Source organism: Achroia grisella, unplaced genomic scaffold (assembly GCF_030625045.1).
Source record: "Achroia grisella isolate CSIRO2021 unplaced genomic scaffold, CSIRO_AGI_Agris_v1 utg540, whole genome shotgun sequence".
NCBI lineage: Eukaryota > Metazoa > Arthropoda > Insecta > Lepidoptera > Pyralidae > Achroia > Achroia grisella.
The window spans coordinates 599,431-615,159 of record NW_026712925.1 but is presented as its reverse complement, the minus strand read 5'-3'; the positions used below and the strand labels follow the sequence as shown (position 1 = coordinate 615,159).

Below are 15,729 nucleotides of genomic sequence, written 5' to 3'. Positions count from 1 at the left end.
GACTATAATTTAAAATGGTTTATGGGCAGACTGCATATAACAATTTAAACGTATCTGCAATATGCTACCAACTAAATCAACAAACTTGTGACATGAGATATTAATTTATAAATATCGTTCAAGTGCTACACTTATATAAGCTTAAACATTATATTAATTAATAATGATTTTATATAAGTCACACGATATATAAGAAACTTGTGGGTACCGAAATTTTTGCATAGCGAAAACATTGTAGCAAAGTGACGTTTGGATATTTAATTGTTTATACTTGCTGATATTTATTATTTTTAATTTACTTTATTGTCATGACAATAAAGTGCCCATATAGGATATTTTTATCTTCATCATAAAGCAAATAATATAATTATTTAGTATACTTCCCTAATATTTGGCTAAAATTCTGGCATCTAGTAAGAGGGTAAATAATTTTAAAATAAACTTCTGAAATTATTTTCGATATTGTACAATGCTTGTGACAAAACCGCCGGCCCTCGCCGATGCTGCTGTACCGGCTTTTCTTCTATATATATATTTTGTTTACTACCATTATAAGGAAACAATGAACTTAAAACATCCATTTGAATATAGTTAAGAGACTGAAGAATTATTCCTTTGTTGGGATAAGGAGTATGTGGTAGTGGCATATCTTCATAGTTTCTATTATGACTAATATTCTGTGATGATGGTGATGCAGTTGGAGGCCCTGGTGGAGTTTGGTCAGATGGTGGTTCAGGTACAGGCTGTTTTTGTCCACCTAGAAAATATAAATATATATTTTTAGTTAGCATATATAACTTTGTTTCATATTTAGATTATTTTATAATAATATTTGTTTGTTGCCTGATTTAGCCTTCAATCCCCATCTCACTTTTTTTATAGCATACTTAGAAATTTAAGCCTAAGTTATATATTTTTACCTAAGCACTCGTAGAGCAATAAAGTACATCTGTTTCTTCATAACTTTAAAACTATTTATCAGAATTTTACAAAAAAGTTTTTTCAAACCTTTATTAAAAAAAACCATGTAGGTTACAACTATCAAACAACATTTTTTATTTACAGCTTTAAAAATAATTAAATGTAATCCAAACTTTCTCATATTTTATCTTCCAAACATAAGTAAGGTCTAAAGCTAAAGCCGAACAAATAAAAAACATGAAAAAAGATATTTTCATCTGAAAATGTTAACCTAGCCCATTATTTTACATTATCACATTATTATTTCTTTATCATTACTTCATAATAGTATTTTACTTTATTAAAATATTATCATTTAGTCCTATACTTTATATTTCTTTATTATTTCACTGCTAAGATATATTATCCTAGTTGGTGGTGAAATAATAATACAAACAGGAAAGACTGCTATTGAATAAAACAAAAATAAGTACATACTTATGGAATAAATAATTCTCTCCATTTCCCTGAGCTGTGTTTGCTGTTGTTGAACTCTGAAGTACAGATCTGTTATAGTAGTTGTGATATGTTGCATTTCCTCCTCCCTTTTACTTTCCTTTGCAGTTTCCTTTTTACTTTGCCTACAATACAACAAATTAGGTTAAATAAGTAACCTCAAAGAAATATGTAACAAAATGACATTAATAATGGATACAGGTACCTGTTGTATTCTATTATTAATAACCCAGCACCAATAACAAATATAACAGTTTCACCAAGCAAGTTAGCTCCTAATTCAATTGCCATTTCCTGGCTTAACACTGGAATATTAACAGGTTTACCCAAATTGAGAATCCACATTTTTGCTTTTACTTCACACCAGTTGTAAACTAAAACAAATGCATATATGATCAAAATCGGTTTATATGAATTACCTACATAATTCTAAGAGTTAACACTAACCATTTTGTACAAAATGTTCCTATACACCTATCTTTGTCTTCACAACATACTCATAATATAAAGGCGATGTCACTGTCTGTCCCTATGTATGCTTAAAACTTTAAAACTATGCAATGGATTTTGTAGTGTTTTTTTTAATAGTGATGCAAGGGGAAGGTTTATATGTATAATACATTTACACCCGTGTGAAGCCGAGGCGAATAGCTAGTGTTATATTAAAAATAATAACTAATATAAAAATTTTATGATAAAAATGATGTTTTGATTATTTATTTTTATTAGAACAGTAGAGAAAAGCTGAAAATAAACATTACATTATAGAAAAGTGCAGCAAAATAACAATATTTCTTTTACTTATGTATATTGCAGGGTACTAAAATATCCGATGTTTATAATAAATATAAAAAATCCGATTTTTTTATATATATCTGAAGCTAAGAAAAAAAAGCAAATTTCATTCTGTAAGGGGATTACACGCTTAAAAATGTGAAAGGAATTTGTAAAATAAAATAAGTATCATATTAATTTGCCTTTATCATAGTAATTTGCCTTTTGCCACTATGAGCTGCCTGACCTAACTTCATGCACATTTTAGCAGCCTCCGCTGCTGCACGAGTGGGATACCAGCCAGCGCAAACCGTAATCGCAGGCAGTTGCTTCATTCCATTAACATCAATAAAAAAGAAATAAAAACACCAATTCCTTCATTTTACAAAATATTACATCTATTCAGCATAATATATACCAATGACAAAGTGGATGAATGCTGTTACTAGAGAAGGTCCAATTGATTTATTGTAGGATGAACCATACCACTTAATGGTGGAGTTTGAATCATTTGTTGATTACATTCCAGAACTGGGGTGTATGAATGAGAAGTTACATGAACGGATAAAAGCCATTGGAACGTTATACCACCTTTACCCATAAGATATTAGACTTGAAAATAGATAATGTCATAGTATTAAGTACATAATACTAATGTATTAGAAAATTTATTATACTTACATTGCGCTGGAGGCATACAAACATAAGTCCTGAAAAATGGACTATTTTTGGCCCGTTCTTTACAAGCATTTGCAATGGGTTTGCTTATCTGTTTGACTAAAAGTACAGATAATTTAGCAATGGGAAAGGCTCCAACAACCATTGTTACTTTTAACAATAGGAAATAGGCCTACAAATTGATTTTTCTTAGAATCACTGTGCCAAGAAAACCATTGGAAATGATCCACAGATTAGATCTCAGACAGATTTCAAATGATCACAGAACATAAAGGTCAAAGATTACGGTTAGTACAGATGTCAGACACAACACACAACTGTCATACTCAATACGGCTGCTACTTTAAAATATTTTTATGATAATAGAAAGCACATTGGATTCAGCACTTTAATATGAAATCTCTACCCTATAGAAAAACAATAGAGTAGGAAACTTCCTTCTCTATTGTTTTTTTTGTAACTACAAGAAGTTACAAGAGAAAAAAAGGCGGGAAACATAGAATCTGGTGGTCGTGTTTTTTTTGTTAAGAATTAAATAAAAATTTAATAGTGATCAGTTAAGTTAGATATTATAGTTGTTTTCACTCTTTTATATATATTTTATTTGTTTATTAGTGTAATTATAGTAGCTGTAACATAGGTAAGTCATAATTATTTAATTTATATATGGACCCTCCTGAGGATCCTGGGGGCACAGGCCCTCAGGTGGGCCTCCACGTAACTATTAGCAATAATGAAAATGACTCCATGGATACTGATTGCTCTTTTACCCTAGTGGAGAATTTGAAAGTTAAACGAAAACGTATATCTGCAGTAGCAGATACATGAGTACATGTGTATAAACACTGTAACAAAAAGCGAAGAAAAAATCGCGGTTCTAAAGGAAACTCTAAAAATCAAGAGAACACTTGTCAATGCGCTGTTGTAAATGAAGGTGATCAACCTTCTTCTAATACATGTACAAATATAGAGGATAATGAGAATAAGGTCGAGCAACCTCCTGTAACATGTGCAAATAATGAGGATAAAATGGATAATGCTGGTTCAAGTCAGTTACAACCGTCAGTAGCTAGGCTTTATTATCAATCAGGTGATGCGGCACCTTATGTAGTCCATATCCAAAAGGAGCAGTCTTCGCCGGATGACAGAATTACTGTACACCCAATTGCCTTTGGTCGCCTCTTAAAAAATTGTGCTTATAAAAACGTTATTAATTGTAGTTTGAAAAAAATTGGTAGGAATAGACTAGCTTTGTCATTCTCTAATTTTATTGATGCCAATTCCTTCATTGACTGTGACCGTTTAAAACAACAGAATTATAAAGCATTTGTCCCCTATTTTAATCTTACTAGAATAGGAATTATTAAGGGTGTTCCCTCAAACTGGTCCCCTGAAGAGGTAATAAGGAACATTTCTGTCCCACTTGGCTGTGGAGAAATACTTAAAGTTAGAAGAATTAGACGTAAGAATATTATTAATGGTGAATCCATATTTGTTGACACAGAAACTGTTATTATAACTTTTGATGGTCAAATACTTCCTAAACGTGTATTTATGTGTTACAACTCATTACCTGTAGATATATACATATAGCCAACAATACAATGTTATAACTGTTGTCGATATGGTCATGTTAAGGATCAATGCCATTCTACACCACGGTGCTATAAATGTAGTAAAGGACATTCAGGTGAAAACTGTACGCAGCAAGAAGACTTCTGCTGCTGTCTATGTCTTGGAGATCATCAAGCTAACAGTAAAAACTGCCCGGAACTATGGACACAAGAAGCAATAAAAGAAACTATGGCTAAAAGCTGTATATCTTATGCAGAAGCCAGCAAATTGCATGGTCCTGTAACAAAATCGTATGCTGACACAGTTAAAACTAATTCTTCTATCATAACTGCGGAACATTTAAATAATACTAAACCCCAAAATACTCTATCTTCTAATATAATATAATCAATAGGTCATATAAAAAAACCATTGTACAAAAACCCCGTCAACCTCCAAAATTATCACATGGTTATGATGTAAACATGCATAACCAATTACTAAAAGATTATAATCCTCCTACTCCTGCAGATGGCTGCGGTTATAAATCTGTAGCTGATCAGAATTTACCAAATCAATTTACAGAATTAATCATGGCTTTAATTAAATCGCTGACTGAGTCTAATTCTATTGTACCGTCCAACGCTGCTTCTCTATTTACTGCTCTTCTTCAAATCTTCAACAACAATGGCTCCATTGGCCAAAGTTCTCCAGTGGAACTGTCGTAGTATTATTAATAAAAAAAAGTGAATTTTTTTTTCATATTTTAAATAAAAATAAACCTTTTATTTGTGCCCTTCAGGAGACATGGCTGAAACCCATATCAACTTTTAAGGTACCGGGTTATGCTTGTCTCAGAGAAGATAGGACAGATGGGTATAATGGCATAGGTACTACCTCGACGAGCGCTAGCGCAGCACTGAGAATTTACTTTTGGCGCAACGGAATTTATACAGCTTTAAATTATTATTATTGTTTATTTTTTTCTTAGAAACTTATATTTTTTTTTCATATTTCTAATTTACAAGTATATTAACTTTATTATTATGTTTTTTTTATGCAAAAATTTCGTTGTATTTATGAGAAAATTAGAAATGACTATGGCAAAGTTTTGTTGAAATTTCGGGTTTAATTATGATCAATTTTTTAGATATTTAAGTTGAAAATGAAGAAAAGGACGATGCTGTCTCAATTTATAAAGTAATTATCAAGTTTTAGTAAAGATATCATATCAATTTATGTTTGTTTATTAATGAACGACGACCCCAAACTTCTGTCATTTAGCGTTTTTGAATAAACTATTTTAGAAATTAGGAAGACTAACAAAGAGAAAATTAATATTTCAAAGATGTTGTTTTTAAGATTACATATCTATCTATATAATTCAGGAATCAAAATGTATATCCGACTCTTAATTTCTTAGAACCAGAACCCCAAAGACCCTGCTTTTAGGCCAAAAAATGTGAAAGGCCTCTTAATATTCGTAGAAATAAGTATGTATTAGCAAAATTAATTAAATATTACTTAAATTATCAAAATTGTTATGTCGCACTATACTAATGTTCACTGACAAATGTTTACGAATGTCTTATCGTAGCGGTGTCGTAAAAATAGCATAGGTCCTACCTCGACGAGCGCTAGCGCAGCACTAAGAATTTACTTTTGGCACAACGGAATTTATACAACTGTAAATTATTATTATTGTCTATTTTTTTCTTAGAAACTTATATATTTTTTTTATATTTCTAATTTACAAGTATATTAACTTTATTATTATGTTTTTTTCGTTCAAAAATTTCGCTGTATTTATGAGAAAATTAGAAATGATTATGGCAAAGTTTTGTTGAAATTTCGGGTTTAATTATGATTAATTTTTTAGATATTTAAGTTGAAAATATAAAAAAGGACGATGCTGTCTCAATTTATAAAGTCATTATCAAGTTTTTGTAAAGATATCATATCAATTTATGTTTGTTTATTAATGAACGACGACCCCAAACTTCTGTCTCTTAGCGTTTTTGAATAAACTATTTTAGAAATTAGGAAGACTAATAAAGAGAAAATTAATATTTCAAAGATGTTGTTTTTAAGATTAGATATCTATCTATATAATTCAGGAATCAAAATGTATATCCGGCTCTTAATTTCTTAGAACCAGAACCCCAAACACCCCGCTTTTATGCCAAAAAATGTGAAGGCCTCTTAATATTCATAAAAATCACGACTCAAATATAGAATTTAACTCAACTGTAGATAAGAAATGGCGGAATTGGCACCGAATTTTTTGTGATGCATCTAAACATCATCCAACTGGATGTGTTGGGATCGGAGTTTACCATTCAAAATATAAAATAGTCCAAAAAATAAAACTTCCTCCAGAAACATCTGTATTTACTGGTGAATGTTTTGGTATTTACAAAGCTCTCGAATATATATTAATTACGAAACTTCAGCAAACAATAGTGTGTACTGATTCCAGAAGTGCACTATTAACTCTTCAAAAATTTCCATTTAAATCAAATATTAATTATCCTATTATCATAGAAATCAGAAAATTGCTGCAGTTATGTAACTCGAGGGGGTTCTCTGTCTCGCTTACGTGACTTCGTCAATAATTAGAATGAGATTGGTGCATGTATGCTCTCCTGCACATCTAGCTAAGCTAAAAATTGTGGATAATGATATATGTAGCTGTGGTACAGAAGTGGGTGACTTCAGCCATATCATTTTCAGTTGTCCTCTGTATGATCATTCCTTTTTAATGATCTATCTCACCGAATTCCTTTACCTACATCAATTCCAATTTTATTATATCTTAATGATATTGATGTGTATAAAAGTATTTCGATTCTTCTAAGTAGTAATAATATAAAATTGTAAATATAAAAATGACTCCCTCTATATAAATATATCATATGTAAATAGTTGTCTGTTAATATATTAAGGTCTTATATAAGTATAATGACATATTGTATATATTTAATATGTATAGTGTAGTACCTTAGTCTAATCCTTATAATTAATCCTATTGTCAACTTACCTGATCCTTTAAACCTATCGTCCAAAATTTCCTTTACCTGAACTACTGTTTCCCAAATTTTGTATATTGGCAAATGCACAGACGTGCCAAGCCATAAAGAAAAAAAAAAGAGATTACAAGAAGAAACATCTCTAGTTTACGAATATGTATATATTTCGCATTAATGCATACAATGCGATTTAGACCAAAATATGAAAATATAAAATAATATCTTAAGGTTTTCTAAAATAAGTTCTATACACTAATAAATTTTCGTATATTTTTATTAATACCAAGTAGGTATTTAATTTTAATTATTTTCTTTTGGGTCCGGCGATTTGTGTTGCCATTAGCCATTTCCTAGTTTCTTAGGCACATTTTTATTGAATGTTAATAGAAATTTGAATTGAGCCTCCATGTACATTTTCTGTCAACACTCGGCATTCTTCCGTGTGCTTACATTTCCACACAAGTTATGTTTAAATTTAGTGTAGTGATGGGTCGTCGTTTTGGATACATGGAAATAGACCTACCGACCGACCGACCAAGGCTACATATCTTACTAGCAATGTGGTTACTAGTCCTCACCCTACCACCTGTAGGATCATTCGAATCTGACAGGTGGCTTAGTATTTAGTCCAAGTACTACGAGAGAATAATAAAGTAAAAAAAAAACACAGTACAATAAAACACAGGCACTTGATTCCAATAAATTTTAATTTAATTTTATGCAACTTATAATACTGTGCTCAATTTAAATATAGATCGACAATCATAATATGTTACTCGGTCAATGGCTCATTAAAGAAATGTATTTACAACATATCAAACACCCACGTAAATCATTAGTCATATACTAAATTTAAAATTACATTGTCGATAGTACACAGCATATACTATAAGTACAACATTATATGGTCTATACAATATTGATTTACTTAAATTTTCAAAATTATTACAACAGTAAAAAATATATTACTATAGGTTTAATTTATATAAAGAATATTTGGGTACAAAGATCAACCACCATATCACTATAATAATCATAATACATATATGAATTTCAATACATCCATGCTAATAGATATTAGTATTAGCATGGATTTTACTGAAAATACGAATTTTATTTATAATAAAATTCGTATTATCAGTATAATACAAATAAATGCACCAATAATAAATGTTTCAGTGTAAGCGCGATCCGATGTGCACGTATTATAATTATTTTATTTAATATCGTAATTGCTCAGCGCGGCATAAGCCGTGCTAGTCGAAGTTCCAGCCATGTGTGACAAACTTGTGGCCAACAAACTCCTTGCGTTCCTGCAGCAGAAGCTGGACGTAATGGACGAAATAAGTGCAGTCCAGATCTGTGTGTCCAACTTCAGCCAGGACGACATCGCGAGAGCGAAGGCTCTGCTCTTCGAGTCCCTAAATAAGACTGATCAGATGGTGTCTCGTAGACGTGACGGGACACAAAAAAGCGTACAGGATATTATAACGCTGCTGAAGGAGACCGATCCAGACGACGTGCCGACTTTTGTGGCGAAGGATTTAAACAAACTTCCTCCAGTCACATTTGATCACGTCGATGTTACCAGCTTACTCAAGGATATCGTGTCCTTAAAAAAGAGTTTGGCAGATGTGACGCTACGTTTCAATGCGTCAGAGCACATAATTAGTGAGTTGCCCAAGGAAGTGGACAGTTTGCGCGACTCGCGAAAAGAAACTAGGGCACTTGACGCTACGAACATCAACACGCGCCGTGGGGCATGCCGCGATGCGTTCACGGCGGAGTCAGCGGTTTCAGCGACGACACTGACGTCACCAGATGTGGTGTCACCGCCGGTCGCCGCGTCCCTCGTGCCCCCTGCCCGCTGCTCGCGAGCGCCGATACCGCTGCATGTGGAAGCAGCGCTAACAAAATCCTCGGTGCAACCACAGCGTCGAGATTTTGCCGCCGTCGTCGCTAGCAAACCGACTGCTTCAGTACAGCGGCGTGTGCCAAAAACGGCACTGAACATTGACCCTACGTGTGCTGCCACTGGTAACCGCGACGATGATGGCTTCGTCGTGGTGCAAAAGAAGTGGGCGCACAAACAGGGTCAATAGGAATCATTGTGGCACTGCACTCACTGGGCCCAACTTTCTGCTGCGTGCTGCTACACCGACCACGGCAATGTACCTGTCCCGTCTACATTACGCCACTAAGGAGCAGGACATTGTCGATTATATTCGTACAAAGAGTAACCTTACATTGAGGGTAACGCAGCTGAAGTCGAGTCACAACGCGAGTTTCAAAGCGTTTGTGGCCCTGGTCCCCACCGACTTGCTGCCCACCTTCATGAAAGAGGACTACTGGCCGAAAGGTGTGGTATATCGGCGCTACCGTGGCAGATTGCCGTCTTCAGTGCCGTGATCACACAGACAATATTATTGTATTAGTTTTTAAATATATTATATGTATGTTAGTCTATAAGGTATTTATAATATGGGCCTAGTTGCCTGAAATAAATGAATAAATAAATAAATAAAAATAAAAACTTACGTAACAATAACAAACTGATTTTACCTAAATGTCGTTTGGCTAAAGTAAGTAATTCGTTTTATGGCAATTGCGTAAGGTTTTACAATAAAATACCAGAGTCTGTTATAAATCTGCCAGAAAAAATATTTAAATGTCAAATAAAACAGTTCCTTTGCAAAAAGCTTACTATAAAATTTAAGAATTCGTTAACGATAATGTTTTTATAGAAAAACTTTAAATCGATAGCACTGACAATATTATCTGATTACAATAATAATGAGTGCGTAGCGATTTCTATGTTGATTATCGCATGCCTCTTACTTCATCATCATCATCATCATCGCAGCCCGGAAGACGTCCTGTGCTGGACATAGGCCTCCCCCAAAGATCTTACTTGTTATACTGTATTTATATAAAAAATCATCTATTAAAAATGATGTTATTTTATATAAATGAATGCAGATTCATCACAAGAAGAATGAGTGGTAGAATCAAAATATGACTATTCAAAAGTGCTTGTAATGAGTTTATTTGAATAAAGATTATTTCTATTTCTATTTCAAATTTCGTACAATTATTCACGGTCTTAGTAGTCTAGCGGTTTAACATACCGCCTTACTTCCGATGGTCGCGGGTTCGTCTCGTCGCACGACACTAACATTGGTATTCATGAATATGAGTATGAGTTGTTTATATCAGTTTGGGTGTTTTCTATGTATAATATGTATATTATATAATATATATATTTATGAACAAAATATATCTAAAAAAATATGTATTTGTATCAGTTATCATAACAAGCTTTAGCTAGCTTAACTTGGGTCTAGATGGCGCTGTGTAAATTGTTCTGAGCTTATTATTATTATAATACATTCCAGGATTCTTATTAGTACAAGCTTGAGATCAGTGACATCAGTCACACATCTTTATTCCTTCCCTTCTCCTTTACTTTCAAATCAAATCACAAGTGTTCACATCAAGATTTTTTTATAAATCAATTCTATACTGTGTAATACTTGCTTTTTCTGGAAAGTTAGTTCGTAATATGAACATGTTATTAACTTCTGGTTTAGAATTTAAGGTTTCTAAATATCCAAACCAATATATTACTAAACCAGGCCCAAACCTGTTCCAGTAGCAAGATAGTTGTTCCTTCAAATACCCAGAGTGATTTTCTTCATCACCAAATAAAGCTTTACTTTCAACCCAGTTTACTATGAAACCATCCACTGCTATAGGTACATCTAATTTGAAATCTGGAGTTTTGTCATATCCACGGGATCTGAGTATATTTTCATCAGAAAATGTGATATTCATTAATCTCAGTTCTCGTTCTAGCCTCAACTCATACTCGAGGCCAATAGATCTGAAAAACAACTTTTATAAACTCTCTGCAAATTTAATTCAAACATTACTTTAGTTAGAGTAAAATATTTCAGTTTATTGTGAATGACAATGCTTAATGACTTCCATTTTATAGCCTCCATTTAGTTTTAAACTAATGTAATTCTGATCATGTAATATTCTAAATAAAAACTGTCTATGAGAAGGCTCCATACTAGGGTTCATTCCCGGGAAATTCATGGGTTTTGTTCCCGGGAAATCAAGCTCGAGAAAAGTCGAGAATTCGAGAAATCATATACCTATATAGAAATTAAATTGCCCTTTGTTTTGTTGCGTGGCGGCGCAATAATTTAAGATATTAACTTTTTTGTTTTTTTTCATGTTAGTTTTTTATTTTGTAGAAACTATTTTTGTTTACGTTGTCTTTTTTTCTAAATAAGCAGCCAAAAATGGTGCTGTCTTTATAAATATAAGTCTGAATAATTAGGTCCTAAAAATTTAAATTGGCGTTTTGTAAGGAAATAACCGGCAGGATTTTTTTTCAAAATATAATATATTTATTTAATCAAAGTATGAACCATTTCTATTTATGCACTTTTGCCTGTTGTTTTTGTACTTTGGACTGCCTCATCGGAGTTTAATTTTTGCCCTTGCAAGAAGTTATCCAAATTAAAAAAAAAAATGATAATCTGTTGGAGCAAGGTCCGGGAAGTATGGTAGTTGTCTTAGACATACCAATTGAAGCTTTTCTAATTTGGTAACTGTCTGTTGTGCAGTATGTGGTCAAGCGTTCTTGGCGATTGACCAGCCTCGGTTGTTTAGCAGCTAGCTTTTCCATCATGATTTCTCAATTGCTGACAATACACATTTGCCGTAATCGTCTGGCCACCGGAAATAGTCCACCAAACGTTCACAAGTAACATTTTTTGAGCCAATTTTCGCTTGAGGCAGGATTTGGTTGGTTCGCCAGGGTTTAGCCATTGCAATGAGCTTTTCTGATTATCGTACAAGATCCACTTTCCATCACAGGAAATGATTTGATTTTAAAATCCCTTCATTATTATGCCGGTTGATTAATGTAACGCAGCAGGCTACGCGCGTTTGTCGATTTACTTCATTGAATTCATGAGGGACCCACTTTTCAAGCTTTTTCATCTTCCCAATTTGCTAAAGGATTAAAACAGTTTTGTCACTAACACCGCAGCCTGCAGCTAACTCGGACGGGTTTGCGATGGATCCGCTTCCACAATAGCCTTCAATTCTTCATTATCAGTCTTGGATTCCGGCCGCCCACGGAGATTGCTTTGCAGGTCGAAAATTCCAGAACGAAAACGTTGGAACTAAAAATGCACGTGTTTTCTTTTGCCAGACCACTGCCATACACATCATTAATACTTCGAGCCATTTAGCACCGTGTAGCACTGGTGCCACAGCGGAACTCGTACTCGTAAATAACGCGATATTTTAAGTTTTTTCATTTTGTATGCTGTGAGTGACCCAAAGTGAATAGCTGTATAAATTTGGAAATGGAATTCCTAACCAAAGTGGAGATATCTGAGATCAAAGTGGCCAGTACGACAAAACGCCAATTTCATATGTAAGGACCTAATATTATTTCTCTATTTAAAAAGTAATAATTTATTCATAATATTAATGTTTTTAAATATACTCAATAAAAGTTTAATTTGATACTTTTATTTGAGAGGAAAACCACTAAATTTTTTGACGTTATTGGAACCAAATAATATGATAAAACGTACGTAAATGTAAATTTCTCGACAACCCGAGAAGACCCGAGGAATTGACCTCGAGAATTCTCGAGACCCGAGAAATTGAAAAGCTCGAGAAATCATGAACCCTACTCCATACTTATAATATTTGGAGCCTTCCTGTACAAGTCTTATAAGTTAGATTTTGCTATCCATATTTAATATCCATAGACAACATATATTCATATACTTACTGTTTTATAATGTCTGCATATGGTCCATATTGATTATCATTCATAATACCCTGAAAGATTAAACAAATATATTCATAAAAATAATAATTACAATACAAATATACAATATACCCAAGATAACCAATGAAGGCTATAGTTAAAAATCAGTTTTGCTCCTTGAGCAAAAATCACACAGTTTGCTACAGTTTACTACAGTACACAATTCAGTAACAACTTCTATTATGTGACACTTGTGGCATACAGTATATGTTGTATATTTGTTAACTATTTTTTTTACTTATTTTGTATTGCTGAGACTGTAAATAAAATCTTAATATATACAATGGCTCTTTATGCATGTTTTTGACCAGACTCCTCCTAAATGGCTAGACATATGTGCATGGAATTTTATGTGGAAATTTCAATATCATGTTCCTGTAGAGTTTAAAAACACAACTAGAACTGATAAATGACACTGTTTTTCAGACAGGGCAGACAATATACTATATATTTCAAAATTACCATAAATACTTGATAGGCTAGATCCTTATCCTCTATAAGAGTTGTATCTTTTATACATTTTTTGGCCATAGCTGAATCGGAATATACATTCTGTAATAGTGATCTTGCAAATAAAGCAGGGCTTACGCCTTGACAATCTGAAAGCCTGAAAAATTAATTTATTGGTGACATAATTTCATACAATGATTTTTGATGCTGCATATATTTCAAGTTATGATGAAAATATAATAAATGGTACTATGTTACATTGCTTTATTATAGATTACAGATATTTTTCTATTGTCATAAATTTAATATTGCTGGTGGTAATTACATTCTCCCTATTTGAATATAAAAATGAACCTGTATTATTGTAATCATGTGTAAGCTCTTTTGAAAAGACCTTTTGGATTTTAGTGAATGCCCATAATTTTTCCAGTTATTTAGATTTAAGTATTGAAATTATTCAATAAAGTATATATATCTTTGAAAGTAAAAAATGTTTCTCAAATCAGTTTATAATAGAATTCTGAGGTAAAAATAATAAAAAAGTCCAATTAGCCAAACCTTTTTTAATCTTGCTTAATAAACATAAAATATGATCCTACTCATCATCCTTTTTTAAATTGGGATTAAAAGGTGGTATGAATTTGGATCATCTACTTGTAATTTTACTCAAAATAAGAATCAATATTTTTTTATTGTGCCTGTGGTTGTGTGATATTAATTACTTACTTCATAATGACATTTCCTTTACTTTTGTCTGTCATGAGTTCTTCATACAAATCATGATATTTACTTGAGATTACTGGGGATTTTCTATAGCTCTGTTTCATGGATCTCTGAACTAACAATGATATAATGCTTCCCAAAGTAGATGGTGGTAACCTAAAAGAGATCATTATTAAAATTACTATTGATAATTTGTTATTTTCACATTTAATATGGAATATTAAATACTGGATACAGCAATAAATTATTAAAATATCTACATATAGATAAATATCAAAAATATTAATAACAATAGTGAAATAACATTGATTTGTTCTTTTATTTGGAGAAGTCTATTTCTCTTTAAGGCATACATAAATTGTAGCTTCAAGATTCTATGTAAAGGTTTGTACTGTGGTATCAATGGAATGCTTGATGTGATACTGGTAATGTTTATGGGATAGACATAATTTTTTTATATAATGATTTATGGAATGGTTCTACTGCGAGCCTTAATGATATCAGCTGGATCAGACAGCCCATAGCAAGTAACTTTTCAAAGTATTATATTAATATAATTGATTTACAGAGGACATGCTACATTTGAAATGGCAATGCACTACAATAGCAATTGTCAACCATTTTTCTGCGATACGGTAGTCACAGGTGTCCAAAGTTCCTAAAAACACGAGACATGTGAATAATAGTCTTTATTGACAAAGGTAAGGTGCGGGGAGGCATGGAAAACAACAACACTATGAAGAAGAAGATGTAGTTGCCAATAATGGGAAAATTAATATTTGCAAACAAATGGCATGATATAATTCCACTTGCTCGGAAAAAAGAGGACACTTACTGGTTGTATTTTTTCTTTAGTTCATTTTCAGCCCTTCGGCTGAATGAAGTTAGCATAGAAAAATCATCTACAATTGCATTATATATTTCCAGCTTCATAATTTTACATTCCGACATTACGAAATTAAAGATTATCTACAGCAAAGAATATACTACTCAAGAGATCTACAGTTCAACAAGTTTTTTTTCTTTAGCAAGAGGCTAGTGTTGCCTATTATGCCACTAAAAACAGGAAACGAGACGGGATAATGGAAGGAACGGGTTAAATTTTAAATATACTCGGAATTAGTGATCATGGGTTTTAAAGTTTAATGTTATTATGGGCAATAAAAGACGCAAGAGATTAGTTTTAAAGTTTTCTACGATGTTTCTACAAAATATTTTTAGAATTCACGTACGTGTATATGT

The 15,729-nt window shown here is 32.5% G+C and overlaps 2 protein-coding genes across 2 annotated transcripts; both read right to left on the bottom strand.

The window, feature by feature from the left end:
- Positions 1–61: 61 nt before the first annotated feature.
- Positions 62–3,116, bottom strand: LOC131847659 (optic atrophy 3 protein homolog). Its single transcript, XM_059197279.1, has 4 exons — positions 2,872–3,116; positions 1,622–1,790; positions 1,399–1,541; positions 62–757 (listed from the first exon to the last, which is right to left on the bottom strand). The coding sequence occupies exons 1-4, from the start codon at positions 3,011–3,013 to the stop codon at positions 432–434; spliced, it is 780 nt and encodes a 259-aa protein (XP_059053262.1). The 5' UTR covers positions 3,014–3,116; the 3' UTR covers positions 62–431.
- A 7,828-nt stretch (positions 3,117–10,944) lies between these two features.
- LOC131847778 (CDAN1-interacting nuclease 1) lies at positions 10,945–15,526 on the bottom strand. The gene is made up of 6 exons (XM_059197426.1): positions 15,493–15,526; positions 15,323–15,462; positions 14,491–14,643; positions 13,777–13,921; positions 13,276–13,325; positions 10,945–11,334 (listed from the first exon to the last, which is right to left on the bottom strand). The coding sequence occupies exons 2-6, from the start codon at positions 15,436–15,438 to the stop codon at positions 10,956–10,958; spliced, it is 843 nt and encodes a 280-aa protein (XP_059053409.1). The 5' UTR covers positions 15,439–15,462; positions 15,493–15,526; the 3' UTR covers positions 10,945–10,955.
- Between the last annotated feature and the right edge of the window lie 203 nt (positions 15,527–15,729).